Genomic DNA, 26440 nt, shown 5'->3' with positions numbered 1-26440 from the left:
ATTGCTGAACCCCCCAGTGGAGTTAGACAGCTAATGCAGGGCACTGGATTCTGAAAGTTTGGGCATTATCCGCACCTTTGTTGTCACCCAACTGATCCCCCGATTGGTCAGAGGAGATACCGGCCAGCCCTGGAGGTTCACCCCGTTTTGTGGTAATGTGGCACATCCCAACCTCCTCACCACCCGAGCCAATATCACAAGGAAGCTTCCAAAGCCATAGTTCCACGGCATAGCCGATGCAAGGTCTTGCCGAATCTGATCGGCAATAAAGCGTTGAGCTTCGGGCATGACGGGGTCACCGATCATCAAGTGAGACAATAATCCACCTTGAGCGACTATTTAGAGTCGGTAGTCGGTGAAGACACGTGAGGGTGAATGGCTCGGAAACACATACAACATAACGATTATAAGATAAAGACATAAGGACAGGTATTGCTCCTCCTCATTGAAGACGACATTCTATCTATATGATAACACAACAGTATATTGGTGTCGAGACTCAAGAGTGTCAGGTTATTTGTTTCCGTGGAGGTTCGGGTCCAGCCGACAGAGTGGATGCAATGACGGTGGGATTGGAAATAGTAAAAAAAAAAGAAGAGGAATTTCTATTTTATGACATGTATTTTGTTGATATGATTTGAAAAGAAGAAAATAGTCCTCCGTATAACTAGTTACCTAGGTAGTTAGCCTATTATTAGCATAGTCGAGTAGTCAGCCGTCAAACTCCACCTGTGGCAGGGCCAGACCAAACAAGGCGCAGCAACAACAACAGACCAGCCCACTGCAAAAATTAACTCTTCTCCCTCGGGTTCTGCTCTGACTTCGACCTCCCCATCATCCTCCCGGGATATGCCGCGTTTGACGAGTTAGCGACTTACAGCACACGCAGATTTACGTACCTCCAGGCACCGGCCTAACGTCGAAACCCCCCAACCCCATCACGCGAATTTCATTCCTGGACTATTCCCTGCGAGATCTTTTTTTATCAATCTCAAGTGACTATCGATTCTGGGAAGGGGTGCGCACGGTAGACGAGACCCCAACACCGACCCATTGTCAACACAACGTGGATTCGATCATCTACGCCGGGGGTTGACCTCCCCGAGGAGGTCATCCCGGATGCCCGAAGCGGACATGTACGACTCGGGGGAGATCGAGCCGAATGAACATTCATCTTCTCGACGGAAAGAAACCAGGTGGGCGCGACGCAGTGGATTACACATTTTGCAAGGTCGGCCATGGCGTGACACTTCGAAACGCCGAGCACAACCATGGAGCCCCGTGTGGTGGATTGCACTGCTTTGCTTAGTGAGCTTTGCATCGCCAGCCACTGCTGTTCTATTGGACTTTGAAAATTGTCTATCGAAAACCATCCTCGAGTCCGACCCCCTACAACTTCAATTCGTTCCCACCAACGTGTCCGTCAAATTCAACCTTACCAACCCTCTACACCCGCTCGCCGTCACGGTATATGGCAATGTGTCGGGAACTGTGTCACGGACTGCTAACTACCCGGCACCGGATTCCTCCGTCTGGACAAATCCCAATTGGACCGATGGGAAGATTGAGGATGTGAGCAGTACCAACAACCTGTACAGCACGCTGTTGACGGATCTCAATGTGCTCAGCTTCACGCCTTTCCACAATGCCTCTCGTTTTCGTGACGCACTCACGCAAGGTACCCTCCCGTTGGGTCCGATCTTTGATTACAACCTGTGAGCTATTCCCCGAATTAAAAGCTCTCTTTGATTTTAACTGATCCATTTCTTCTATGCAGGAGTGATTTGGCGACATTACGAGCCTTCTCTATTCAACATGATATGCTTTCAACATACCGTTTCGGAACGATCACACCGTTATTGACACTCCGCTCTGGAGATGCATCCGCAGTTCAGCTTGCCTGTGTTTCAGTGAGGGCCACACCGGACTTCGGAACGTCCCTTAAAAATGCTATCGCCTACGTGCCTCTTGTCGTTTTGGTACTTGTGGGGATTGCGACCATCGCTGCCGCCATGTATAGCCCTTGGGGCACAACTGATCTGTTTCGGTGGACAAGCAACTACGGCCGCGATGAGGATGTTCTACGGCTGGTCACTCCTGGATTTGCAGATTGCCTGCAATATCTTCAATTTGTGGTCTTGACGGGTTCGCTTTCTTTGGATTACCCAGGGTTCTTCCAGCCTGCAGTGAGCCAAGGTGCATGGTCAACTCTCATGTTCAACCAGAGTTTCGTGAGCACTGAAAAGGGCCGTGATCCCGTTGTCGATGGTGTATATGCCGTCAATGGAACTTATGGCCTTGACCGATTGAACCACTTGGTTGGTATGTCCTCGTCCCAGGATATCTGGCCCGGTATGATAATATGGGTGCTCGTAATCCTGGCCTGTGTGACCGTGCTGTTCCAGGTCGCATTCGCGCTTCGATGGCTGTACCGTGAATTGGCGAACAACACCGACCAGGATCTGCGTGCCAGAAACATGCCGTTTACCATGGGCAACCTCATTCGCATTGTCTTCAATTTCCTTCTCCTGCCAATCGTTTCCCTTTCCTTCTTTCAGCTGGTTCTTGCTCGCCAATCAACTGCTTACTGTGTTGCTTTGGCAGCTGTGGTGCTTGTTCTTATCGCATGCTTTTCCATATGGGTCATCCGAGTGATTCTTACCACCAGACCCAAGGCTCACCTTTTCGATGATCTTCCTACGGTGCTATTGTATGGGCCGCTATATAATACATACTGTGACGATGCAGCGGCCTTCGGTATCGTTCCAATTGTCTTGAACATCGCTCGCGGGATAGCTATTGGTGCTTTGCAGCCATCTGGCATCGCTCAGGTGGTGATGCTCGCCATTTGCGAAGTTGTCTCCGTACTAACCCTGCTGGCTTTCCGACCTTTCTCAGGACCGACTCACATGAACTTGTACCACTGCATCTTCTCTATCGTGCGCTTCTTGACAGTTATCTTGAGCGTAATCTTTGTGCCGTCATTGACAGTTTCGGATGCGGCACGAGGCTGGATCGGATATCTGATCCTTGTGTTACACGCCATGGTTCTCGTCTTCGGGTTCTTCCTCAATGCGATGCAAACATTGATCGAGGTCCTGGCAAGACTGGCTGGTGCGGGCGGTGCCACTCGTGGTGGCTTGACCAAGGTGCTTGGTATGCGCCAGCTCTCCAGGCGCACCCCGCGGCGTGATCTTACTCGCCAGAGTATGGGCTCGGAGGCTGCTATGCTCGGCCATGTTGACGACCGTATGTCTTCTCAGTTTGATGGATCGCGTCCCCGCAGCCTATCTGGGAGCTCTGGTCTGCTCCTGAATCGTGCTGCAGTCAGTGATGGCAGGGCCAGTGCTATCTATGACTATCCTAGTTCGCAAGGTGGCACACACAGTCGTGCCGCTAGTGGAGGATTCCCCACACCTACCTCAACCGCCTATCAAGGAGCCGGCTTCCCTAGCTCGCCCACCAGCGGTACGATGATGGGAATGAACCCTCGCGATCCCTATTATCGACCACCCCGTCCCGGGCGAAGAACACCACCGGGGAGTGCTGCCCTCGAGAAAGGGAAGAGTCCGTCACGCGGCTTCTTGAGATCGAAATCAAGCCGCCGAGCAGTGAATACCGAAGACGACCTGGGAGATGGTACCATGTCTGGCCGGGCCACACCCGTTCCAGCATATCTAGCAGCCCCGAAGGATGACATGGAGCTCGATGCCCCACGCAAGCCGAAGGATTATGCTGTTCGCGAGGTTGATTTCTACTACGGTGTCCGAGGCCCACCGCTCTCCCACAGCGGCACCCGCAAGTTGAAAACTGGGCCGGCAGATCCCACAGGCCCAGTCTCGTCTGCGACAGGTTGGTTCCGAAGCTTGCTCCAAGGGAAGACCAAAGACAACGCCAAAGGATTTGAGGTGGTCCGAAGTGCTCGTGCTCCTCCTCCTGGTCTATTCCCGCGTGGGGGCGACTATAATGATAATTATCAGGATGATACAGGCATGCCATCCGCCAGCCATTCTCGGAATGTGTCTACTAGCAATGTTCCTTATAGGGATTCAGATAACGACCACGACCTGGAACGGTCAAGTGATTCGCGGCCACCTGTACTGCCACAACTTAATACGGCAGTTGGCGGTGGCATTGAGTTGCCCAGTCGAACGGGCTCTCGCCACACACAGGCGCCTGGTGAACAAGGTGCGGGTGAAACAGCCGCTGGCCTTCCAGTTGTGACTGAGACCTTGTCGCGCAACTCTGAGGCAGGACAGCACTCTGTGCACTCTGTGCACCATCTCCAACCAGAAGGCTCCGCCACTGCCCGCCTACCCTTTAGCGGAAGTAGCTCACCATCTCGCGAACGAGGTCTGTCTATGACCTCTACTTCAAGGTCAAGGTCCAACGCCTCGAGCCAGCAGACGGGCCCTCGAGCGGAACGGCCCTCGAGTATGGGCTATGTACCCCAACATCGCGCACACGACCACATCCACGAGGCGAGCCCGGATGAGCCGTCATTCACAGGCAGCTCAGCAGAACTTGTCGACGAATCTGCGCTGGGCGGGCACGAACGCTAAAAATATGACAAAAGGCAGCCACATGTATTTTGAACCAGTATATTCCTCTTCTTCTTCGATATCTACCTCTCTATCTCTGTCTCTGTTCCTGTCGATGGATCCCCCCTCCCACTTATTTCCCATTTACCTCTATTGATATCGTACCACCTCTCCTCCCGGAAATACTGGCGAATTGATGCCACTATCACGAATTTCCTTGATTTCTGTCTATCTCTTGCTTTATGTGCCTACCCAAAATCGCTGCGACGGTGTTTTATCTCTGATCCCGAGGTACATCTAATGGGGAGTGAGCTCATTGGCTTATCTTTCTGGCTGTCGCTGAACCCGGGCCACATGCTGTTTTCTTTTTGGAGGTCCTGCTTTTTTTCTGTATCTGTCTCTCTTCGATCTTCTTGTATCAATCTTAGGACAAACTAGTACCAAGATCATAATTAATAAGGGTTGTTCATTGCTGTTTCTTAGCCGTGACCTTAATGGCTCTGTCTACAGTGAGCCTGGTGTGCCCCAGAGGCTCTACGTTTTCCTATGACCAACGTGATAGATCAGGATGTGTCTGGATTCTGCAAGAACTAACTACATGTAGGTAGGAAGTAAAGAATACGCAAATGACTAGCACGGCGGAATTCCCGATTGTCTGTGACCTGCCAGATCTACAAGCAAAGCATGAGCAAAGCAAGAGAGTGCATTTGATTCAAGATACTAAAGACAGGGAAGGAAGGAAGGTGGAGAGGAAAGAAAGATGGGGGGGGGATATTGGTGGCAAGCGCGACTTGAGTCGAGCCGTCTGCTATTGCCGTCACCACTGTTGGCTGATCCGGATCGGTGCCCATGTTTGGGGTAGCGCCAGCGCAAGTATTTGTTGTTCAAGCTGGTCATTGGGACATTGACATTGTGTCATACTGGGGTATGGCCTCCCATTAGGCTATACACATTAACCGTGGTTTTTGTGTTGGTCGAGTGGAATAATGCCGTATTTTTATTCCAACACATTGCCCAGTACTTCCCTCCATACATTGTATGATTCTGGTGTTCTTTTCTCCCAGACATGTCGAATGTGGTCTGAGACCAGTCACCTCTTCTTCCTTGATGTCTTCTTTGGTGTCTCTCTTGATAGTGCAAACAGTGCGAGACCCTTGCCTTTTCGTTGTCGGCATCTGATTTGCGAGTAGCGCCACTGCTGGTCGTGTGTGTCGTTTTCCTGCGTCAACAGGAATAGTGGTAGCGGGTAAACTGAGAACAGCGTGAAAGATAACCAGACTATGGTTGTTGAAGAGTAGATGTTGGTATAGTTGCTCAAGGTATGGGGGAGGTAGTAATATAAAGGGGTCAACGTAGTAGGGTTTAGGTGAATAGGAGCAAGGTCGGAGCAAAGTGAGAGCAAGTGAGAGCAGAGTGAGAGCAGAGTGAGAGTGATATATAGGATGAGAATAGTATAGATATTGGAGAGACGACAGAAGGGCTGCTTAAACCAGGTGGAAGGCAGTCATATAGTGCGATGTACCAGGATCTGGGTGAGTGAGACCAGTGTGAAGATAAAGACTACAATTGTTGAAGAGCCAACCTCAATAAAAAGGGTACTCAAAGGATGTGGAAGGGCATTAACATAAATCGTGTAGATGATATCTCTAAGCTTCACCAGCACCCAAATCACGACGCCAAATTTTCACCGGCATTTCACCCAAAATCAAGTTCATCGTCTCCAACCGCTTCAATTCCCAACCCGGGTAAGACAGAGCAAAGTCATAACGATGTACCATAGACGCAACAGCCTTAGTCTGCTCCAGGTACGAGATATTCCGACCAATACAAGACCGAGCACCGGCAGAGAAGGCAATCAAGTACGGCTGCAACGCCTTGCCTTCTTCTCCGAGCCATCTCTCAGGAATATACTGGTCTGCGTTGGGGAACACACTCTCGTCACGGTGTGCTACTAGAGCAGACATGCTCACGGTGGTATTACCAGCAACCCATTCCCCGAGAATGTTCGTGCCTTCGGCTGGAGTCTCACGCGGAAGACCGTGGGAAGTCGGGGGAAGATTCGTAGGGACTCATCCAAGCATGCTCGAAGGTAGGGAAGATGCTTAACTTTGTCGTAATCAGCCACAACCTCGTCTTCGTCCAGAACCGCGTCAAGCTCCTCGCGGAGCTTGGCTAAGGTTCGGGGGTTGCGGATGAGTTGGTACATGACGTTGGCGATGGCAACAGCCGTAGTCACACTACCAGCGTTCATCATGATGTTGCACTCGGCAACGACCTCGCCCCATTCGAGGTTCTTGGCATTTCCATTCTTATCTTCCATGAGAGCCTGGAAGAAGTCCTCGAGTTTCTCACCGGCTTCATAACGTCGTAGCCTTTCATTGCCGCGTCGCCACATAATGTTCTCCCAGTTGTCGGCGGATGTTTGCATTCGACCGAAGAATGGAATAACGTTGACTAACTTGTTGACAATTGGATACCACTCATAGTTCCAGACGATGAGGGATTGCTTTCGAGCAGTCGGGTAGAGGGCCTCGCGCAAGTTGGTCTCATAAGTAGAGCCATCTTTCCTCTCGGCAATGCAAAGATCAGTCCCGGAATCCAAGAAGCCTAGCTTCTCCGAGAGACCAATATCGGCGATTGCATCAAGGGTGAAGAAGTTGGTCCAGGCTCGGAGGTCAAGCGTGAGGTCTTTCTGATCGGGTGCGGTTTTTCCAGACGCCACTTCCGCAGAGGCAGGCGTGGTGCAGACTTTGTCAAAATGCTTGAACATTCTTTGGGCCTTGTCGGTCACTTTGTATTCCCATGTCTCCAGGTTCTTGAGCGCATATGCAGCAGAGAGGATCTTGCGCTTTCGGGCATGGTCAGGCTTATCTACAACATCGGCCAGATTGTAGTGGGTTCCAGAGGTGACCACATATGATGGATCCTTGAGACACTTGGTGTTGTGGCCATAGATGTCCTTGATGGCCCGGACATCGCCATAAGACAGCTGGTTGGGGCCTGTTCGAATGACGGGGTTCTTCTTGTGTAATTCGGACAATTCCATTGAACGGAAACCCCGCGAGGCCATGATCATGAATGGAACTGCTGAGAATCCGGAGAAGGGTGTGAGATTCGGGTATCTCCTTAAGCCTGAATGAACGGGTCAGCAGTTGCCCTGATATTGTTCAACCAGAGGATTGGGCTGATCTCCTAGCAAATACCTTTTGGATCCCGGAGATATTCAATGTAAGGAATCACGAGGAAATATCCTAGAAGGAACAAGCCTAGCCCAGCTGCATAGGGCGCAGCTGAGAAGGCTGATAATACAGTGATCATGTTGCGTGGAAGGTAATAGGTTGAACTGGAATTATAGACTGTGCAAGGCAGTGAAATGCCACGTCCAGAACCAACAAGTCCTTCTCCAAGTTAGGTCGTCTTGAGTGAAAGAGATTTGTGTAAGTAAGAATGCTTGGGCTGCTGGTAGGGCAGGATGGCACTGGTTTAAGTATCATTCTCCCACATGTCTTTGTGGCATCATCCAGCACAATGGATATCTTCATCTGGTAGCCCATATTGGCCTCAAGGTTCAAAGTGCAGATCAGCAAATCCAAGCATCCAATAACCATTTCTGTCTTGTGGGTTGGTGCCAGACCAGTTGCCCGTGCAGCGGATGCGGGAACGGGGAATGTTTCCCTCTTGGAAGATCGCGAAATCGGGAAACATTGCCCCGTAGGGAGGTGGCGGGGTAACGTCAATGATCGAAGATGATCAACGATGATACAACATCTGCAAGATACAGCTGGTTATTGTTATTGAAAGCTTGACATAATTCATGGCCTCTCCAGGGCTGATACTCCGCGAAGTGGCCTTGTTCTTTATCCATCCTATTTAGGTTTAGCATCTCCTATAAGAGTGGCTAAATTCGAAAAGACATGGCTTCCACCTTTGGAGGCTCTTTTTGATAATACACTTTGCATGATGCGTGGTATGAAATTGATATACATTCGAAACAGCAACGGGTATAATAGAGCAATCGAGGGGAATCCATAACACCATCCAAAACTACAATACTAAAACAATCCGAAATTCCCATCAAAAGTAAGCGGTAAAGTAGACAGTCCCTCATCCATAATATTCCCTAACATAAACCAAGGGTCTCCGAAATTCGGGTCCATGCCGACCTCGGGGGTCATTCCCATCGGAGGAGCAAGCTGCATCCCAGCAACGGTGGACATATCCGGGTATCCCTGACTCTGCGCACTCGACGGTAGATCTGGGTAGTTCGGTGTGAGTTCGGTGGATGGATAGGGTTGGTAGTAACCCCTTGTCTCCATCTGGGTCGAGTCTGGGGTCGGGAGAGTGGTTGGGTATGATGTGCCAGGTGACCAGCTGGTCTGGGGCGGGTCTGGCCCAAAACTGGATGAGCCCGGCACTGTTGAGCTTGGGCTCTGGTTGGAGGAATAGGATTGTGCAGCTATTGGGCGTTGGGAGTTCGGATTGTTCGCTCGGTGCGCTGGGTCGCCCATGGCTACTTCGCTCAGGAAATGGAGGGGTGTCATGCCCGCTGCCATCTGCGTTCTTGGATTGGCAGATGCAGCGTTCGGGGTATCACGGTTCTGATGTGTGTGTCGGCGATCGGAGGGTTTCTGGTCATTTGAAAAGACCTCTTTCAATTCCCGGCCATGATCTCCTTGATCGCGCTTTTTGATAAACCAATTGCGCAACAAGACCATTATGTTCCCAAATTTCGCTGCCACACGGCCACCATCACGCGCCGCGGCGGCACGGTAATGCGCGATGACTTTGTCCAGATAATAATCTAGTTTGAGACTTTGCACGTCAAGAATCTGCCTGATTCGACTGTCCGGGGATATGAACAGTGAGTATATTTTTATCAAACTGACCACGGGATACGTTGTCCGCGCTATTGACGTGGTGGGCAAGCATATAAGTCGGTCAATCTCGATGGCGCAAATGATGTCCAGACTCTCGTGGATGCAGCGTATGGCCGTGGTCAACGCACTGACGGCTGCCGCAATTGATGGGTTGTGCAACTCATCCTGAGATGGAGAGTTGATGCCGGTGTTGTAGTCCAGGCACATTGCAGATCCATGAATGAAGAGACTCAGAACATGTTCTATGTGAATCATTGGCTCTAGAATATTGTCAGCAGAAGATCATTAAAAACCATTCTCAAGGCCGGCGCATACCAGTGTAAACATCCCGCGGGACCCCTTCTCTCCACTGTGCCAATCTATCTTCGAATACTTTTATATTATACCACACCTTACTGTCGGCGAAGGTGGTGATGGACCCAGGATCCTCGTCAGAAAAGTGATGTGAAGAATCCTCCATGAGGGATCCCAGCCTTACCCACCATTTCAAATTCCTATCGGAGGGCAGGGCATCCGGGTGAGTTTCTAGAATTTCAAGGGACTGGTCCATGTACGGCTGCCAGGTGATCAGGTGCACTCTCCTCATAGCCGCCGACATCCTGCGAAATGTTAGCAGGTGATCACCACAGCAGAACAACCCGGTTTGAAACTCACTGGACAGATAAGAAATAGCAGCCAACCCAAGTCCGCCTTGCCTCCGGTCCATCTGGATCAAACGCCGGACCCGATGGCTTTTTAATGATTAGCTCGCGGATCATATTGAAGCTCCGTCTATTATCGGACATGCGACGGTTCAATCCAAGTTCCATTGCCATGACCGCAGCCATGTGTGTCAAAGTAAAGAACTTGATCTCGTCGAAGTTATCTGGTGGCAGGTACCAGATAGAACAGACTAGTATAGCCTGAACCAGCTCAAGCGACTTTTGGCCTTTGACCACAACATGCTCGGCGATCAGACGATAAAGGTCATTCACGAGGATGGATTGTGCATCGGAATTGAAGACGGCAACGGCACCGGCGATGATAGCAAGGAACAAGTAGGGTTTATCGCGCCGAACCTCGCCCATCGTAGTCCCCGGAGGGAAAACAACGAAAGGCAGCTCCGGTGCCATTTGATGGATATACCGGTCAAATGCCGCGTTGGCAGTCTTGTAATCTATAATCCCGCGGTCGATCATATCGGCAAACTCATTCGCAGCCTCATGCTTCGGTAGCGACGGCGCACGATCACCACCAACAGGTCTGCGCCAGTGCGTGGACGCATGGCTAGGAATCTGCTCCGCAGACGGACTACCCGGTCGCGAATACCGTGGCGCCAGCAGCCCACCAGACGGATCCTTGACTTCGCCGGTATGCTGCCGTTTGATTCCAGCCATCTTCGACTCTCCACCCATCCACCTCCGACCAGCCAGCTGCTCATCCCGCCCAGACGGTGATTGTCCCGCTCCACCAGAGAATAGCGCACCGGTCGAATGCGATGCCTGCAGCGTCGCCGTGAGCGCATCAATCTTCCTCTCTAGCTCCGCTACCCGGCTGTCTGTCTTTTTCTGTCGCTTGCGCGTCGGCGCAGTCACAACGCACGTCCGCCGCGCTTTCGCGCACCGCTTGCATGAACCTTCCGGGTGCGTTGGATCTGGGTCGCAGCGCACTTTCAGCTGTCGACAGGGCTCGCACGCTCGTGACCGTTTTGTGTCGCCTGCTGTGTCGTGCGGATCTGGAGATTGATTGCTGTCTGGACCGATCGAGAAAGATGGGTGCGTCTCCCCGTGTCCATGGCCATGCCCGTGCCCGTGTCCATCACCATGTGTATCCCGGCTTTGGTAGGGGTTTAGGGGTGCGTGGGAGGGAGGCTCAGGGTATTCCGGGCCTGTGCTCATTGTCGGTCGGGTCGGCGTGTAAAAAGACCGTTGAGGGTCCCCGTGTCGGCCGTGTTGCAGCTGCGGATCGATTTCCATGCAGTGCGAGGTTATAATACCGGTTCGAAGACCAGATCACTGTTACACATTAACATCAATTCAAATTCCCCATTAGGAGAGGTAATTGTTGGGTTTGCCAGCGTCGTTATCGATGACAGCCGCGGTTTTAGGTAGAAATGCACGGAGAACGGTGATCACAAGCACCGACCACCGATGTGGAGGATCAACATGCCTCAGCAGAGTGGGTTCTGTCAAGCAAGGGGAATCCATCAAATAAAGCTTACCTTTCTCTTATAATACCACTTAGTCCTGTTTGACTCGCTTGTCACTTTGTGAAAGTGATGTGAGAGTGCTTTTGATTTTGAGTTTCAACTAGCATCTTAGGGGCACGTGACATACACCTCGGTGCATCTACATCTGACTTACTGTTTTCAGATGGAGATGAGATTTCATTGATTATTAGATCTCAACTGACCTCCGGAGACCTATACGCTGAGCAGGGATATCAGAAACAAAATCCCCAGACGCCGTGAACCAAAAAGTAGTAAAAGCAAAAAAGCTAAGCTAGCAAAAAGATTTCAAATTTACACTAGTGCAACTTATTCGGAAAGCTTGTGGACAGGGCACTCCATCTTCCTCTCAAACCAATCCACAATGCAGTGCTTGTGGAACTTGCACAGGCACTCAAGGCGGGCCAGGGTCTGCCCAACCTCGTAGTCCTCCATACATATCGTGCACTCCGCTGCCTGGCCATCCTCACCGAGGCAGTCCTTCTCCGTGGCCACAAATGGAAGCATGCGGGCTGCTGGCGGAGGGCGGGGCAGCGGAGGACTCTGTTGCGCGGATGATGTCCGGGGTGGGGCAGTCGGGCTCAAATAGCCCTCGATGCATGCCCGGGTGTGAGCTTGGCGCGCCTCGAGAGGCTGCTCGGGACTCAGTGGGAGGAATTGACGTCTGCATACGGGGCAAAAATCACCCTCGTCCAATGGAGGTCCGCGGCGCGGGTTACCGTCGCGACTAGAAAATGAACGACGTGGTCGGGCTACGCCAGTGGCCGAGGGAACTTGCCGGGGTTGCGAGTTCAGTTCGTTCAAGAACTGTGGTCGGTCATTTGCACCCACGGTTCGTCGTTCCTGGCGAGCTTCGTGGTTATGACTCGGGCCCTGCGCGTTTTCATGTCAGACCATATTTTATTAGGCAAAGTAATAGGGGAGAACTAACTGGTAAGGCATGGTATGCGTTGGCTATAGTGGACGAAAGAGAATGGGCGGATCGATGGCCGTGTGCCCGCACGGTATTGTAGCCAAGGGGATTCGGGTTTGGATCTGGCACACATGGATTGCAAAGTCGTACTTCTTCGCCTCCGCCAAGAGCAGGATTGAGTGCCGTTGTTCGTGTGGTTGCTGCTGCTGCTGCTGTCGATGTTGATAATGATAGAACAGGATCATCGTCCGTGAGATCGACGACCGGTGGAGGGTGGGAGGAGGGGATTTGTGGAGAATCGGAAACGAGGTCAACAAACTCAGGAGGGCGGACAATATACTGTCTGGGAATTGTGATCCGATGTGGGGAACACGATGCACATACGACTCTTCCACACTTGCGACAGTGGTGCTTTCTGTGCCAGAAGCTGAAGGCTACCCCACAGATCGGACATTCTGACACATCCGAATCTGCTTGCCATTTGGGGAGAGCGATATCCATAAATGGTGAGTGTGGATCGTTGTGAACAGATGTATTGGAGTGAGTTTGGTTAAGCCAGTGTGTTTGATTCTCCCGTTGAGAAGGACCCGGAGGTTGTTCGCCAGAAGTAGAAGAATGAGACGCTCTTGGGGGGAGGAAGAGATATCAATTGCTGTCGCAAATGACGACCCGGGTGCTGCAGAAATAGAAGTCCTAGTGCGGGACGAAGGCAGTACCATTGAAACAGATCTATGTGGCAAGATACTCCTGGAGGATCCCCCATTGTCTCGGGCCGGTCCAGCCGTGCCTCCAGATCGCCCCCATTGCGACCTCGCATCCTCACCGGTACTGGTCAATCGTCTCTTGCGATCTGACCCGGGGTGAATAGGAAAGGCTCTCACCCTGGAGCTGCCTCCTTCGCAGCCGTTGTAGCTTCCAGATTGGATTGTGCCATGTCCCTCTGGTCTTTCCACCGGCCTCGCACTTGCTCGCATCCTCGGCGGGGGGCTGGACTGAATCGGACTGGACGACGCTGTGCTTGATCCAGGCATTATTATTGCTAGGTAGACTGATTATGGTCCCTCTGTAAAACACTGTTCAGCGCAGGCAACGAGATCGATCTCGGCCGTTGGGGTGACAGTCTTCATGAACTAGGTGGCGATGGTGAGGGAAATGGCTGGCAGGGAAGTCCAAAATATGGATGTAGAGGATGGAGAGTCCCTTTGTGCAATCCTGGGCTCAGCCTCAATGACGTTGACGCTTTTTGCCGAAGATTGCATCAAGGAGAGAGAGGATGATGCTTATCATGGAGCCAAGGCTGATTGGATCGGATTTAGGAGATGGATGAGGCTGAGAGTCGCGTGACTATGCTCCCAGATGCTAGCACAGATTAGTGATGCCAGCAGCAGATGAAAATGATGAAAAGAATAAAATAAGTATAGTAACACTCGACTCACAGAGAAAAGAGAGGAAGTGGTGAAGAGCATTGCATGTTTGGCCCAGATGCGGCTGTTATCGTGGGGCAGGCGGTGAGGATGGTGGCGATTGACATCGGCCCGATCTACGGCATAGCCGTATTAGATTTTGACCGCCTTCCAATTTAGTATTCAATAGCTGTCAGATTGTATGCTTCCTATTTTCACATTGTATGCTTCCTATTTTCACACAAGTGTCCTCAGAGACCCCATACTGCATACATTCTAAGGTTGTTCAGATCAGCTTAAAATACCCCCTGCATAGCCCCGTTGACGTAAATATGCCCTGGGGATCCATCCTTTTCTGAATGTCCCTCAATCTCCGAAGATTCGCTTCGCCATAACCGGAAAATGGCTCCTGATCTTTGCTTGCGTAGTTTATATATAGCCAAGGATGATGCTTTCCGGCTTTTTGGGCCGCATCAATTGCCCTTTGCACCCATCTGCCCGCGAGCGCGTTGATGGCGCTGTCATCCGCGCCATTATTCCATCGTGTGTTGAACAGAACAACTAAAATCGTCAGTAACTGTCTCTAAATGCTGTCCCTCTCTTTTCTTCCCTTTTACTTAATGTCCACCATGACTATCTTAATAGACAGTGGGAACCAACGTACCGGTAAGTGGTCCATCAGCTTCTATACCGGCAGCACTCCCTCCACTTTCGCTATTAGCGCGGATAGCGGCCTCGTACAGAGGTTGGATAACGAGGCTCGGAGTAAAACCAGGAATGTCCTTGATCGGTTGTATTTCTTCCATCAATATATCCTGCATCTTTCGGTCGAGATCTGCGGACGGATAGTAGGTCACTGTCGCATACAGGTTTCTAATACTGATTAGTCTTGTTAATTGGATTTAAAGTAAATATGCATAGGTCATACCGGCCACCAGATGGCGAGATACCCTCGACGCTGAAGTTGCTCGGCCAATCTATCCGGAGAGTACTTGATTCGAACGGAACCTCATTCACCTGTCTAAATGGCGGGGGTTGGATATCGGATGTGCGTATTCTTGGTTCATCCCGAGGATGAAATCGTCTGCCTCTTGGTCATATTCAAATCGGTAGTAAAATGCCATTGCAGTATCATTCTTCCATGTTGTCGTCAGTTGGTATGCCTGCTCTAGGATATCCTCCCTCTTATCCACAGAATAAATTCGACTTCCTCCATGCATTTGGCCTTGAGGGACAGCCCTAATGGTAAAATGTGTGACAATGCCGAAATTGTTCATGCCCCCTCGGAGGGCAAAGTAAAGATCCGGGTGTGTTTGGTCATTGATCGTTCTGACGGTAGCGTTAGGTAGGACAAGCTTTCGTGAAAGTATTAGCACACTGCTTGTTCCGGCTGAGAATCCGGGAAATTATGCGTACCTCATATTCGAAGATGTTATCCATCGCCAATCCGTACATGGGAGATAGTGCGGAGAACCCTCCTCCAAGAGCAAACCCACCCAGGCCCACGTCTGCAACTCTTCCCCCCAACGTAGTAAGGTTGTAATTCTCAAGGCCAACATACATACTATGCAACACATGGCCGCTACCCAGCTTTACGCTCAGTCGGTCTGCGGAAACATCGATAGACCTCATCTTTTGCATATCGATAGTGACACCACCGACAGAGACAGAATCATCAGGGTCCCGAGCATGGCCACCTCCTTTGACCGCAAAGCGACATGATGCATCTAGGAGTATATGAAGAATGTTTGACACATCCTCAGTCGTTGTCGGCTGGACTCGACAAGCGGATTGAGCTTCCTGTTGTTTTTCGTCCCAGACAGTGAGGTTACTGTTCCCTGGAAAGTATGCAAAGGAGCCGAAGCCACCGGCCAGCTGCAAACACTAGCTAAATGTTAGAAAGGCGGAAGATTCTGGAAGACATGCGACATACTGCTTCCATACATCCCGACGAGGGTACTGCTTCTTGCTGTGCTTCGACCGGGGAGAACGCTGGCAATAGGAAGACCAAGGCTGTAATAATTGGTTTCATTGCTGAGGTGAGGTTGATAAAAAGAATGATGTTATGGAGTTCAAGGTGTGCGAGAAGATTCCTTTATAAGTTCCAGAGATCTCCACTTATTCAACCCCTGGTTGATCACTCCTATCTTCTGCAAGATGCTTACTGTGGGCTTCCTGCCGCTGTCTCCCGAGGTCCTGCAAGATGCTTACCGTGGGATGTTCTCACTGCATACTATGGAGAATACTCACCCGGACGAATAATGGTGCGGTGATGAGCCCGCATTTCCCCCTAGCGGATGATCTTCACCCAGCAGCCATTTATTTGCACACGGCGAGTCTCCCATGGTGGTGTATTTTCAAAATTGTATATTGGTCACGTCTATGGAGTGTGCTAATTGAAGAAATTCAATAAATGGTGCGTCCTTTTACATACAACGGCAAAATTCCATTCTCCAACTCATGCATCGAGAGTAAGTGCCATGACTTTTCCCTTTCCACTATACATGGTAACATCTCCTGTCTCTCCCCCGGTCGTGATGTAAAGAACATTTGCATGTTGGTTTCGCCCCAGCGCCGCCGAGGTAGCCGTCTTGACCGCAGATGAATTCAGGCTCCCGGCAACGACTTCCTGTGTGCCATTGAGAAAGGCCCTGACTACCACATTGTCCGTAAGACCGGCAAGATATGCCACACCACGTAGACTAATCGCAAAATCATCTGCGAGAACTCCTTTACTGATCACTTCATACGGGCCAACGGCCTGACCAGTAATCGTATTGACACGAACACGGCAGTAAAGCCGACGGGGCGTATTGACATAGTAAACGTAATCACCCAGCACCTTCACCCCATTGACTCCTAGTAATGTCCCAATATCGGTATTCGGCGCCATGGTCTCATCCTTCAACATGACGGAGTAATTGCCCGAATTGGTGTCAAGACGCCACACAAGCCCAAGGTGGGAGTCGGCGATCGCGACCAACCCCGCCGCTCGGTTCAGGACTGCCATACCGTTCAAGCTTCCCATTGGAATGGTGTTTATCGGTGTCACCATAGCCTCCCCGTCTGTATTATCCAGTTGAACTTTCCAAACGTGGTTGGAGGCTATGACCGCGTAAACGTCAGGTGTGAGCTCGGTAATCCCAGTCGCCATCTCAGCATCGCTGAAGTGGTGGATCATCCGTGGCTGAGGCTGAGGATGTCCAGGTGACCGGGAAGGTTTAATCTCCCAGAGCTCAGGTGTGTTCACCAGAGTCACGAGCAAGTTGCCGTTCGGTCGAACGGCAATATTTTCAACCCAAGTTGCATTCGGAAATTGGTAGACTAGGCGCAAAAGAGGATCGTGACGGGAGGCGTTGCCAGTAACTGCGAACAAGAAAATGAGGACGAAAATCAAGAAATAGCCGGGCATTGTGAGGGCGGACATTGTGAGGACAGACAGTGCTCTGAATCTAGGTGGATTCCTTCGAAGCTGTATTTTCCCTTATAAGTACATAAGTTGCCTCTCCAGGGCTGTGTTGGCCGATCTTAGAATACATATTTATGGATGTATGCATCCTGCTTATACTGTGGGTCTACTCATAGCATTCCTTAGTGAAGGGCTTTGAATGTGTCTTTTTTACTAACTACGTATCACATTATGCATTGATTCAGCTGAATGCGTATGTATCATGGTATACAGTTCAATCGAAATAGTAATCCCAGAAGCATGTACGGAGTATAGCCACTGGACTATAGACGTGTACATGTTCCGATAAGTCTCCGTTCCGGTCATTTACATCTTCTCCACTTAAAATTAAACGATATGTGGCTGATGCAACCTGCTTACATGCCAAGACGCCCTAACTCCTTGTATGTGGGGGTATTTTGCTGAACTCCGAATATGCTTAAGTAGGAATTTCTCGAAATGAACTACAATTGTATAAGTGTTGAGCCTTGGCAAAGCCAACATGTGGCTGCTGTTCCCTTCTTGTATTGGGCCCTAATGTGGTGGAATACTGGATCACCATGGACCAAGTCTAGTGGGAAATGGATCTAATTTAACTACGATAACGAGTATACACTTCATGGCCATAGTATTATACTAGCTGTATATCTATCAAGTAGAACAAAAAGTTATACACACTAATAAGCTAATAAAGGTATGTATTAGGCTAAGGTACTATTATATTAATACTATAAAGTGTTGGAGAGTCCGTTTGCTTGTCCTTTATTAGTGCAGACCTTTGTAAAGGCCCTGCTTTGCTAGTTTGTATAGCAAGAGTTTCTCCCTCTATCTTCCTTGGAGCATGCAACCTCAAGAAAAGAAAGGCCCGGGGAGGAAAGAAGGACAGAATTCCATGGGCATATTGCGGTGCTTCGCGTTCCTGATCTCTAAGTGTACTCTTGCAACTCCCGACTGTCGTTGCCGAATCTCTTATCATGCGAAAACTCCCGCATCTGGGGCTGTCCCAACGAATTTGAAATATCAGCACAATCCGGGGGCTGGCAGTCTTAAAATCCCATTGTCTCCACCGTCGGACTCGTTGCCCAGTCTCAACTTGACAAGAATGCCCCACCTTATTCCGTGTACTGTGCAATGTGGTCAAGCCTCGAAGGAACTCAGACTGAGGAGTAAATGTAAACTCTTCCGCAATGTGGTTTCGACAAATGGGTCTTTTGAGGGAAAATTCCGAATTTGAAGAGAAAGTAGGGTTGATCTTGGCGTAATCATCTTGCATTAGTGCGAACTTTAATAGCTGCGGTTTATGGGGTTAAACACCCTTTAGTTCTAAACCCAAGTCAAAGGGAAATATTTCCAACAGGCTACCATCGGATCTTTTTGCGGAAGGCAAGGCCCGGATATATCAGAGAATGTGGTCGCGTGTCTAAGCATAATCACACATTTCTCCTTGGGCAGCTGAAGTGCGATAGAAAATGTCTAATTCCGAATAGTTTAGCTTCGTTTTGCCTCATTATGTAGAAGAATATAATATTCTTGTTTCTGACTACCCGTCTCTTGGCAAATCTAGCAGTGGATTTAGATCTTCGGCGTTATTCAAAGACTTTCTTTATGCGTGGGGGCAGTATCGATACGTTGCACTTCAAACGTTCTCGACTGAGCGCACACATTAACCAAGTCTAAAGACACGAAGGACCAACGTTCAATTCCCCTCGGATTTGAGTTTGCATCCTCCGCTAGGGCCTTGTAAACACTCAAAGTTTCAAAGTGTAGCGTGCATGGTCTCCACGAGGAACGCACTGGGTACTCCATAATATCGGGGAAAATTCTGGGGATATTTCGCACTAGGCACTTCATAGCACAGCAGTAGTCCATGAAGATCTCCACTTTAACCGAATACCGGGGCGAAAGCGTCACAGACCACGGGGAATTCTGGAAAGGGTGAATTTCTCCACTGAGTGAAAATTGGTCGAAACACTCAAACTCAATGGCTAGGTTGCGTATGCGCGATTTCTTTCCTATATTGAGAGTCCTGGTCTTTGCCCAGACTCTTAGTTAATCCCCACGTACCCCACATTCCCCGGAGAAATTCAAGTTGTATAACCGGGCCCTTCTATAGATGCATTGGTATAGATGTATTGCATCCAAGAGGCGCGGAAGGAAATTGGACAGACCATCCGCAACTCAGCCTCCTTTCCGGGGCCTGTTCTATGTCTGTAAAAAAGTGTTCTCTGTTGCAGTTGTGGTAGAATGATAGACATCATCTAGACATAGTTTGGCCACCTTGCGATGGATCTTTTTCACTTTAGACTAGCTTCATTGTAGACTAGTTCGTAAAGTCTCCTCAAGAAGGATTAGCAGCGCGCGCAGAGCAGTCTATGCTAGCAATGATTATCTCCACAAATACGAAGACTCTCCGAAACTGTGAAGTTTAGGGAAGCACCCGTGGAGAGCCATCACTGGAACAGACCGCATCTATAAAGAGAGCCGACGTCCCTGCAGTATACCAGCAATATTTCTCAACTGCATTCCACTCTTGTCGCATCTTACAATATGCTACAACTCAAAAGGCTGCTGGTCACAGCAGGCTTCTTGATCAACTTTGTTGCTGGACAGGACACCGTGGTTCATCAGGACACCCACTTTTATGGACAAAGCCCTCCGATCTACCCGTCCCCAGAGATATCTGGGACAGGTGGTTGGAATGACGCATTCTCGAAAGCACAAGCGCTTGTTTTGCAGATGACTTTAGAGGAAAAAACAAGTCTCACTGGTGGCTATCCTAACGAGACAAGTGGTTGCGGTGGCAATATCCCGGCGATAACGCGATTAGGATTCCCTGGAATGTGCCTACAGGACGGCCCAAATGGTGTGAGAGCTGCAGACTTTGTTAACGGATATCCTTCTGGAATCCATGTGGGTGCCAGGTAAGGGGAATAATATCTACCTCTTACATGGGCTATATTGTTCAGTAACTAACAATATAATAGCTGGAACAAGACCCTCGCTTACTCCCAGTCACATGCAATAGGAGGTGAATTCAGAAGAAAGGGTGCTACGGTGGCACTCGGTCCACCTGTCCTTGGTCCTTTGGGCCGAATTGCCCTTGGAGGGCGAAATTGGGAGACTTACAGCAATGATCCTTATCTCACCGGGGCCCTGGGCGCTGAAGCTGTCAAAGGTGTGCAGGATAACGGCGTCATCTCATGCACGAAGGTCAGCACACACGATCCTTGTATATTTCAACCGAATCATTCTAATGTCCGGTCAGCATTTTGTTGGGAACGAGCAGGAAATGCACCGAAACCCACGCGTGGACCCAGATACCAATACGACTATTGAGGCCTCCTCATCAAACATTGACGATAGGACCATGCATGAACATTACATGTGGCCTTTCGCAGATGCAGTCCATGCAGGAACTGCCAGTATTAGTACGTTCTCGCTCACTCTGTCCCATTTAGCTATAAAAGCCCACCCTTTACTGACTGCCCTTTTACCCAGTGTGTGCATACGAGAGACTGAACAATAGTTATTCATGCCATAACAGCAAACTTTTGAACGGTCTCCTAAAAACAGAGCTCGGCTTCCAAGGCTTCGTGGTGAGCGATTGGTTTGCCCAGCACACCGGCATTGCAAGTGCAACGGCAGGCTTGGACATGGTCATGCCGTATGGATACGAATTCTGGGGCGATAATTTGACAGAGGCAGTCCGCAATGGCTCCATCTCCGAGGGCCATATCAACAATATGGCCACTAGAATAATGGCGGCATGGTACTTTTCCCACCAGGACGATAAGAGTCTTCCCCCCGTTGGAGTGGGTCTTACCGCCAATTTCGAAGATCACCGTGCGCCTACCATCGATGCTCGGGACCCGAATGATGCCGGCCTTCTCATGGAGGGGGCAATCCAAGGCCATGTGCTGGTAAAGAATGTCAAGAACTCTCTGCCCCTCAAGGCGCCACGCATGTTGTCTATCTACGGGTATGACGCCAAGCTCCCTGACAAAAGCTTTTCGAGCGGTGGATACAATGGATGGGCCTTGGGTCTCCAGTCGCAAAACTACCGATCAATAGTATGCGGATTTGGCCCTATTGGTGGCCAGTGCCCAGCCTTTGAGCCCATTGCCATCAATGGGACAATTATTGGTGGTGGTGGCTCTGGTGCTGTCACCCCAGTCTACATGAGCAGTCCGTTCGACGCACTGGAGAAACGGGCCCGGCGAGAGGGAACGCAATTGTTTTGGGACTTCAACACGGAAAACGCGACGAGCAACATTAATTCAAACTCGGACGCCTGCTTAGTCTTTCTCAATGCGGCCTCTTCGGAAGGAGTTGACCGTCCCAGTGTCCGGGATTCATTTTCCGATTCTTTGGTGAAGAATATCGCCGCAGACTGCGACAATACCATTGTCACAATCCACAATGCCGGCGTGCGTCTGGTCGACGAATGGATCGAGCATCCGAACGTGACAGCAGTGATTTTCGCGCATCTTCCAGGCCAAGACTCAGGTGAAGCCATTACTAAGATTCTGTATGGCGATGTGAGCCCGAGCGGGAAACTTCCTTACAGCGTGCCTCGCAATGAGTCTGATTACGGGCCCGTCTACGCTCCAGTGACGCATAGCGGTTGGGATCGCTACTTCCCTCAGGACGATTTCAAAGAAGGCGTCTTCACCGATTACCGCGCTTTCGACCGGGAGGGGATTGACCCTCGATTTGAATTCGGATTCGGTCTAACGTACACGACATTCGAGTATTCCAATCTCAAGATCGAAAATACTGTCGATTCATCTACTCTGACGAGTTATCCCATGGGGCCAATCATTCCAGGGGGCCATTCAGACCTCTGGGATACTATCGCAACAGTCACTGCCGATGTGACCAATACTGGAAGCGTCGAGGCGGCGGAGATCGCGCAGCTTTATGTTGGTATTCCGATGCAAGACCAGCCCATACGACAGCTTCGTGGTTTTGACAAGGTAACGGTTCCTCCCGAAGAGACCAGAACAGTTGAATTCAAGCTGCGACGACGAGACCTTAGTACTTGGGATGTACATGGGCAAAACTGGAGACTGCTCGTGGGGTCCGACTATCCTGTTTATGTCGGTGCAAGTTCTAGGAACTTGAAGCTCAGTGCAAACCTGTCTCTATAAATGCGTTAGGGCCATGAAGGATGTTGCGTTCTTTATTGGACGTTGAACATTGATTACGTCCTTTAGTCCTTCACTGTCCAACGTTGAGTACACCACCACGCTTCAAAATGCCTAAACGCGACCTACAGTCTCATCACGGAAGTCATTGGCTGTCAGCATCTTCAATTAATTACTGGCACCGGCCGTGGACCTCCAGGGCTGGAAGCCTAGGTTACTCAGATTTAACGCCTTGGATGGTTTATAACACATGATGTACATTCTCAATTATGGTCGTTTCATTTGAAGATAGCAAAATCATGGACTACTCAAGTCACATCTCGATTATCATCACGCAGTGAACAGATCCTTGTTCGTAGCCACCCACTTCTCAAAGCCAGTAGAAGGTCCTCCAGTGTATAGCTGCACATTCTGAACACCCTCTTCATAACGAGCACGCGGGACATTCCCATTATCATCACCTCCGAATCTCCGAATCATATACTCCGCCAGCGGCTTAGGCAGACCATAGCTGAGATGCTGCTCCAAAGCCTCTTCCGCGTTAATACTAGTAATCTTAACATTCTTGCCCAGAACCTTCGCAATAACATGAATGGCATCTGACATTGAGATGATCTGAGGACCGTAGACATAGACTTTTTGTTGTCCGTTCTTCGGTCCCTGGACAAGGATAGTTCCGCTGACACGACCCATGTCAACAGGTGTGACGCAATCGAGCTTGAAGTTTGGGGTATAAAGCTTGACCTCCCCAGCCGCAATCTCACTCTTGTTACGCAACATGTTTGTGGCGAAGCCACCAGGACGCACGGCGACGTAGTTCTCAGGCTCGAAGATTTCATCAAGGTTGATTTCCACCTGTGCGTGGATGTAAGGGATGATGTCACTCGGTTCAACGTCTCTGGCCTCATCCGAGATGGTGTAGCTGCTCAGGAATACGACAAACTCGATGCCAGCGGATTTCAAAGCTTCGAGAGTGGCCTTCATGTGGTCTGAAGAGCCGAAGGCGAGATAGATGAAGGCGCGCTTGGCCCCGGATTCCTTGACGGCCGCAGCGACGGAATCGGGGTCTGTGAGATCGGCTTGGATCCTTTTGAAACCCCCGGCTTGCTCTTGCTCCGAGCTCAGACCCGGAATGGGCTTCTTCGGATCGCGCATCGCTAGGACAACCTTAGCTCCATGCTCCTGGGCAGTGCGGGCTGCGACGGAACCGATGTTGCCGGTCGGCCCAAATACAACGACGGTCGACATTTCAAAATTAAATGCCAATATTCTTGATGAAATGGAAGATATTATCTTACTTTGGACAGCGGCTGCTTTTATAAGTGGGAGGTGAGACTTGTCTCCGTGTCGCTTCGGGCTTTAGCTAACTCCGCGTCCAACGCAGAGCGCGGTCCACAGAGGCTATCTCCGCTGAAAACGGGTAGAGCTAAGTCCGAGGCCCATGGCAGTTGATATAGACTCGTACGTGAATGTAACAATCAACTAAGTCATTCATTAGGCAAATAGGATCGCTTTTCTTATTTCCTCACGCAGATGAACACGGGGCTCAGGTCTAGGGATTTGATACCAGAGTAATTCAATCCGGTCGGCCAGCCTCGCCTAGTGGTAGAGAACTAGGTGTAGGTCGACGGTGTTTAGCCGGCATCACAAGAAGATATTCGTGACCATCGGGTAAATCTCCAAGTGGCCACTGCCAATTTCCTCGGACCGCTTGCAACACTTTCTGTGGCTCCTCGTGATCAACAAAGAAACCGGTGTTCACCCCCGAAACCATTCCGCTTGTGTCTTCGGGCTGGAATATTGTACCCCGTAGCGTTGCGTTCTGTATGTACGGAATTGGGGAGGACTTCATGGTTCTGTGGGCCTTTCTCCTAATAAAATCAAGGGATATTTTTTCGATAGTCGCTGCCTAAAATGAGAACCAAGTTTTACAGGTTAGGATTAGACTTACTCCCAAAGGATTTCGCAGCCGCCAAGCATGCAGCCGGGTGAGAACTCATGATACCATAAATGTCGTCCGTGGTCTTCCTAAGTGACCTCAAGAGGCCAGTTGCTAGTCCGTTATCACGGTAGTCTTTGTCCACTACCAATTGGGTGACCCAGCAGACCGTCATGCCATCGCATTTCCAACGGCAGGCGAACGCATTGCCAGCAAGATACCCGTCGACGGTAACCATAACATAGTAGCTCACGACAGTATCAGTGGCATTAGGAAGGTACTGCTGTCGTAGTCGGCGTGCACTAAGCTTAACGGGGTCTCCTACTACATGTTACAAGTTGAAAACAAGAGGAATCATCTCTACTTACCTGCTTTACCTGAATGCCTTCCCCAAATTCCGTAATTCTCGCTGAAGAGTTTCGCTGCTTCTTCCAACATAGTATCCGTGACTTCGTGGGCAGTAACGGTCTTGTACGTTTGCGTCGTCATCTTGTGACGGTAGAAAAGTCACAGTACAATGTCGGCTTGAATGGGAGCTGAAACTGAAAGTCTGAAGGTCTGAAAGATTTGGGGAATTTGGGGGATTTGGGGGATTTGGGAATGTTTGTGTCTTAAATCCCTCCATAGGATGAAACAAAGGATGACAGGTGGGGAAGGTCCGACGGGCCGGGACATGAGAACTGTCTTGGCATTCTTGGCATTCTTGGCATTCAAAGGTTAAAGCTGGCAATATTTCTTTCTGAAGCGAGTATTAAGAGTTGATAATGCGCAATAGCCCTCTTGTTTGGTTTAGGTTCTTACCCTTTACAATTAAGTATAGTGGCAAAATCAAATTCTGTTACCTGACGAGTCTGTATTAACAAACATCAACGCGACATTGAATTTCGCATCATTGTGATGTCAGGGTGAGATACATTATATAGCTCTCCACCGAACCGGCGTAGCATTCTAAACCCTATGCTTTCTCCTATCTACTGCTGTTGCATAATTTACTGAAATTCTCCGTGTCCGAGCTAAAGTTGCTCCAATATACTCTTCAGATTGAATTGTGCCCCAGGGTCCTTGAGATACGCCCAATTCTGCAGTATGTCACGTCGGACCACTGCTTATGAACGGCCCGACCGGCCCTTCTCCTTGGGCACTTGTGTTTTGTATGGATGCGGCGCCGGGTTGTTGGGTGTTGCAGCGTAAGTCTCCGTTTGAGTATCTAGCACCAATCGAGACCCATTCATCAATACTGACTATTGTATTAGAATGACCGTGGGCGAGAAGATCGAACAGTTCTTTACTTCACGGCCCAGTTCATACGTACCAGGCCATACTTTAGAGAGGCTACTGTCTTTCCCTACACGACCTGACGAGGAGAGGTTCGGACTGAACATGGCCATGCATTATGGACAAGGTGCTGTGGCAGGTATTATCCGGGCGATAATGAGCGCAAATGGCATCAGAGGCCCGTTCGCCGATTTCATGTTCATTTCTGTGCGCCTCCTGATAGATCAATCATTGGAAAACTGGACCCAGGTCGGCGCACCACCCTGGTAAGTGGTTATCCTACATCAATGGCCAGCGGAATCAGACTGACTTAGATACCTAAAGGTCATGGCCAGTCAATGAGCAGGTTATCGATATCCTGCATAAAGGAGTATATGCTTTTGTGACGGGGTATCTTACGGACAAGTGGCTGCAATGAGCTACAATTTGCTTTCGGGCCATATTTATAGGTGTATGGTGTGGAGTGACTGACTATGTAAATTGGAGCAATTGTCATCTATTAAGGCTTCTATCAATGAAAGACCATAAAAGCTAGAACAAACTATGATAACATGCATATATAGCGCTAACAAATGCCGGTATCGGAAATGAGCCAATGCTTCGTCTGAGCCTCATAGTCCTGTCGCTTGAGCAAAATAGATATGGAGAGCTCAGGCAGTGATATCGGCATAAGCGCTATCGGTAAGCACTA

At 49.9% G+C, this 26440-nt stretch overlaps 11 protein-coding genes across 11 annotated transcripts; 3 read left to right on the top strand and 8 right to left on the bottom strand.

Annotated features, from left to right (window-relative positions):
- Nucleotides 1–1119: 1119 nt before the first annotated feature.
- On the top strand, nt 1120–4562 carry N7489_001545 (uncharacterized protein; the record flags this gene model as incomplete). Its single annotated transcript, XM_056707300.1, has 2 exons — nt 1120–1715; nt 1778–4562. 2 exons carry the CDS (start codon nt 1120–1122, stop codon nt 4560–4562), a joined length of 3381 nt encoding a protein of 1126 aa, XP_056571602.1.
- A 1625-nt stretch (nt 4563–6187) lies between these two features.
- Nucleotides 6188–7859, bottom strand: N7489_001544 (cytochrome P450; the record flags this gene model as incomplete). The annotated part of the gene is made up of 3 exons (XM_056707299.1): nt 6188–6475; nt 6523–7673; nt 7745–7859. The coding sequence occupies 3 exons, from the start codon at nt 7857–7859 to the stop codon at nt 6188–6190; spliced, it is 1554 nt and encodes a 517-aa protein (XP_056571601.1).
- Nucleotides 7860–8593: 734 nt separating this feature from the next.
- On the bottom strand, nt 8594–11373 carry N7489_001543 (putative C6 transcription factor (War1); the record flags this gene model as incomplete). Its single annotated transcript, XM_056707298.1, has 3 exons — nt 8594–9678; nt 9734–10017; nt 10073–11373. 3 exons carry the CDS (start codon nt 11371–11373, stop codon nt 8594–8596), a joined length of 2670 nt encoding a protein of 889 aa, XP_056571600.1.
- Nucleotides 11374–11933: 560 nt separating this feature from the next.
- Nucleotides 11934–12991, bottom strand: N7489_001542 (phosphatidylinositol-3-phosphate-binding ubiquitin-protein ligase; the record flags this gene model as incomplete). The annotated part of the gene is made up of 3 exons (XM_056707297.1): nt 11934–12497; nt 12556–12876; nt 12935–12991. 3 exons carry the CDS (start codon nt 12989–12991, stop codon nt 11934–11936), a joined length of 942 nt encoding a protein of 313 aa, XP_056571599.1.
- Nucleotides 12992–13356: 365 nt separating this feature from the next.
- N7489_001541 (uncharacterized protein) lies at nt 13357–13664 on the bottom strand (the record flags this gene model as incomplete). The annotated part of the gene is given in 2 exon segments (XM_056707296.1): nt 13357–13600; nt 13612–13664. 2 exon segments carry the CDS (start codon nt 13662–13664, stop codon nt 13357–13359), a joined length of 297 nt encoding a protein of 98 aa, XP_056571598.1.
- Nucleotides 13665–14578: 914 nt separating this feature from the next.
- Nucleotides 14579–15972, bottom strand: N7489_001540 (uncharacterized protein; the record flags this gene model as incomplete). Its single annotated transcript, XM_056707295.1, has 5 exons — nt 14579–14813; nt 14869–14898; nt 14958–15295; nt 15357–15815; nt 15874–15972. 5 exons carry the CDS (start codon nt 15970–15972, stop codon nt 14579–14581), a joined length of 1161 nt encoding a protein of 386 aa, XP_056571597.1.
- Nucleotides 15973–16398: 426 nt separating this feature from the next.
- On the bottom strand, nt 16399–17367 carry N7489_001539 (uncharacterized protein; the record flags this gene model as incomplete). Its single annotated transcript, XM_056707294.1, has 1 exon — nt 16399–17367. One exon carries the CDS (start codon nt 17365–17367, stop codon nt 16399–16401), a length of 969 nt encoding a protein of 322 aa, XP_056571596.1.
- A 2568-nt stretch (nt 17368–19935) lies between these two features.
- Nucleotides 19936–22538, top strand: N7489_001538 (beta-glucosidase; the record flags this gene model as incomplete). The annotated part of the gene is made up of 4 exons (XM_056707293.1): nt 19936–20309; nt 20373–20598; nt 20654–20816; nt 20887–22538. 4 exons carry the CDS (start codon nt 19936–19938, stop codon nt 22536–22538), a joined length of 2415 nt encoding a protein of 804 aa, XP_056571595.1.
- A 327-nt stretch (nt 22539–22865) lies between these two features.
- On the bottom strand, nt 22866–23783 carry N7489_001537 (uncharacterized protein; the record flags this gene model as incomplete). The annotated part of the gene is made up of 1 exon (XM_056707292.1): nt 22866–23783. The coding sequence occupies one exon, from the start codon at nt 23781–23783 to the stop codon at nt 22866–22868; it is 918 nt and encodes a 305-aa protein (XP_056571594.1).
- Nucleotides 23784–24111: 328 nt separating this feature from the next.
- On the bottom strand, nt 24112–24963 carry N7489_001536 (uncharacterized protein; the record flags this gene model as incomplete). The annotated part of the gene is made up of 3 exons (XM_056707291.1): nt 24112–24440; nt 24487–24795; nt 24843–24963. The coding sequence occupies 3 exons, from the start codon at nt 24961–24963 to the stop codon at nt 24112–24114; spliced, it is 759 nt and encodes a 252-aa protein (XP_056571593.1).
- Nucleotides 24964–25560: 597 nt separating this feature from the next.
- N7489_001535 (uncharacterized protein) lies at nt 25561–26167 on the top strand (the record flags this gene model as incomplete). The annotated part of the gene is made up of 3 exons (XM_056707290.1): nt 25561–25661; nt 25728–26015; nt 26074–26167. The coding sequence occupies 3 exons, from the start codon at nt 25561–25563 to the stop codon at nt 26165–26167; spliced, it is 483 nt and encodes a 160-aa protein (XP_056571592.1).
- Between the last annotated feature and the right edge of the window lie 273 nt (nt 26168–26440).

The sequence above is a fragment of the Penicillium chrysogenum genome (assembly GCF_028827035.1).
Source record: "Penicillium chrysogenum strain IBT 35668 chromosome Unknown utg000001l_segment0_segment0, whole genome shotgun sequence".
Taxonomy (NCBI): domain Eukaryota; kingdom Fungi; phylum Ascomycota; class Eurotiomycetes; order Eurotiales; family Aspergillaceae; genus Penicillium; species Penicillium chrysogenum.
Note: the sequence above shows the minus strand (reverse complement) of the source record. Positions and strands in the feature narration are given on the sequence as shown.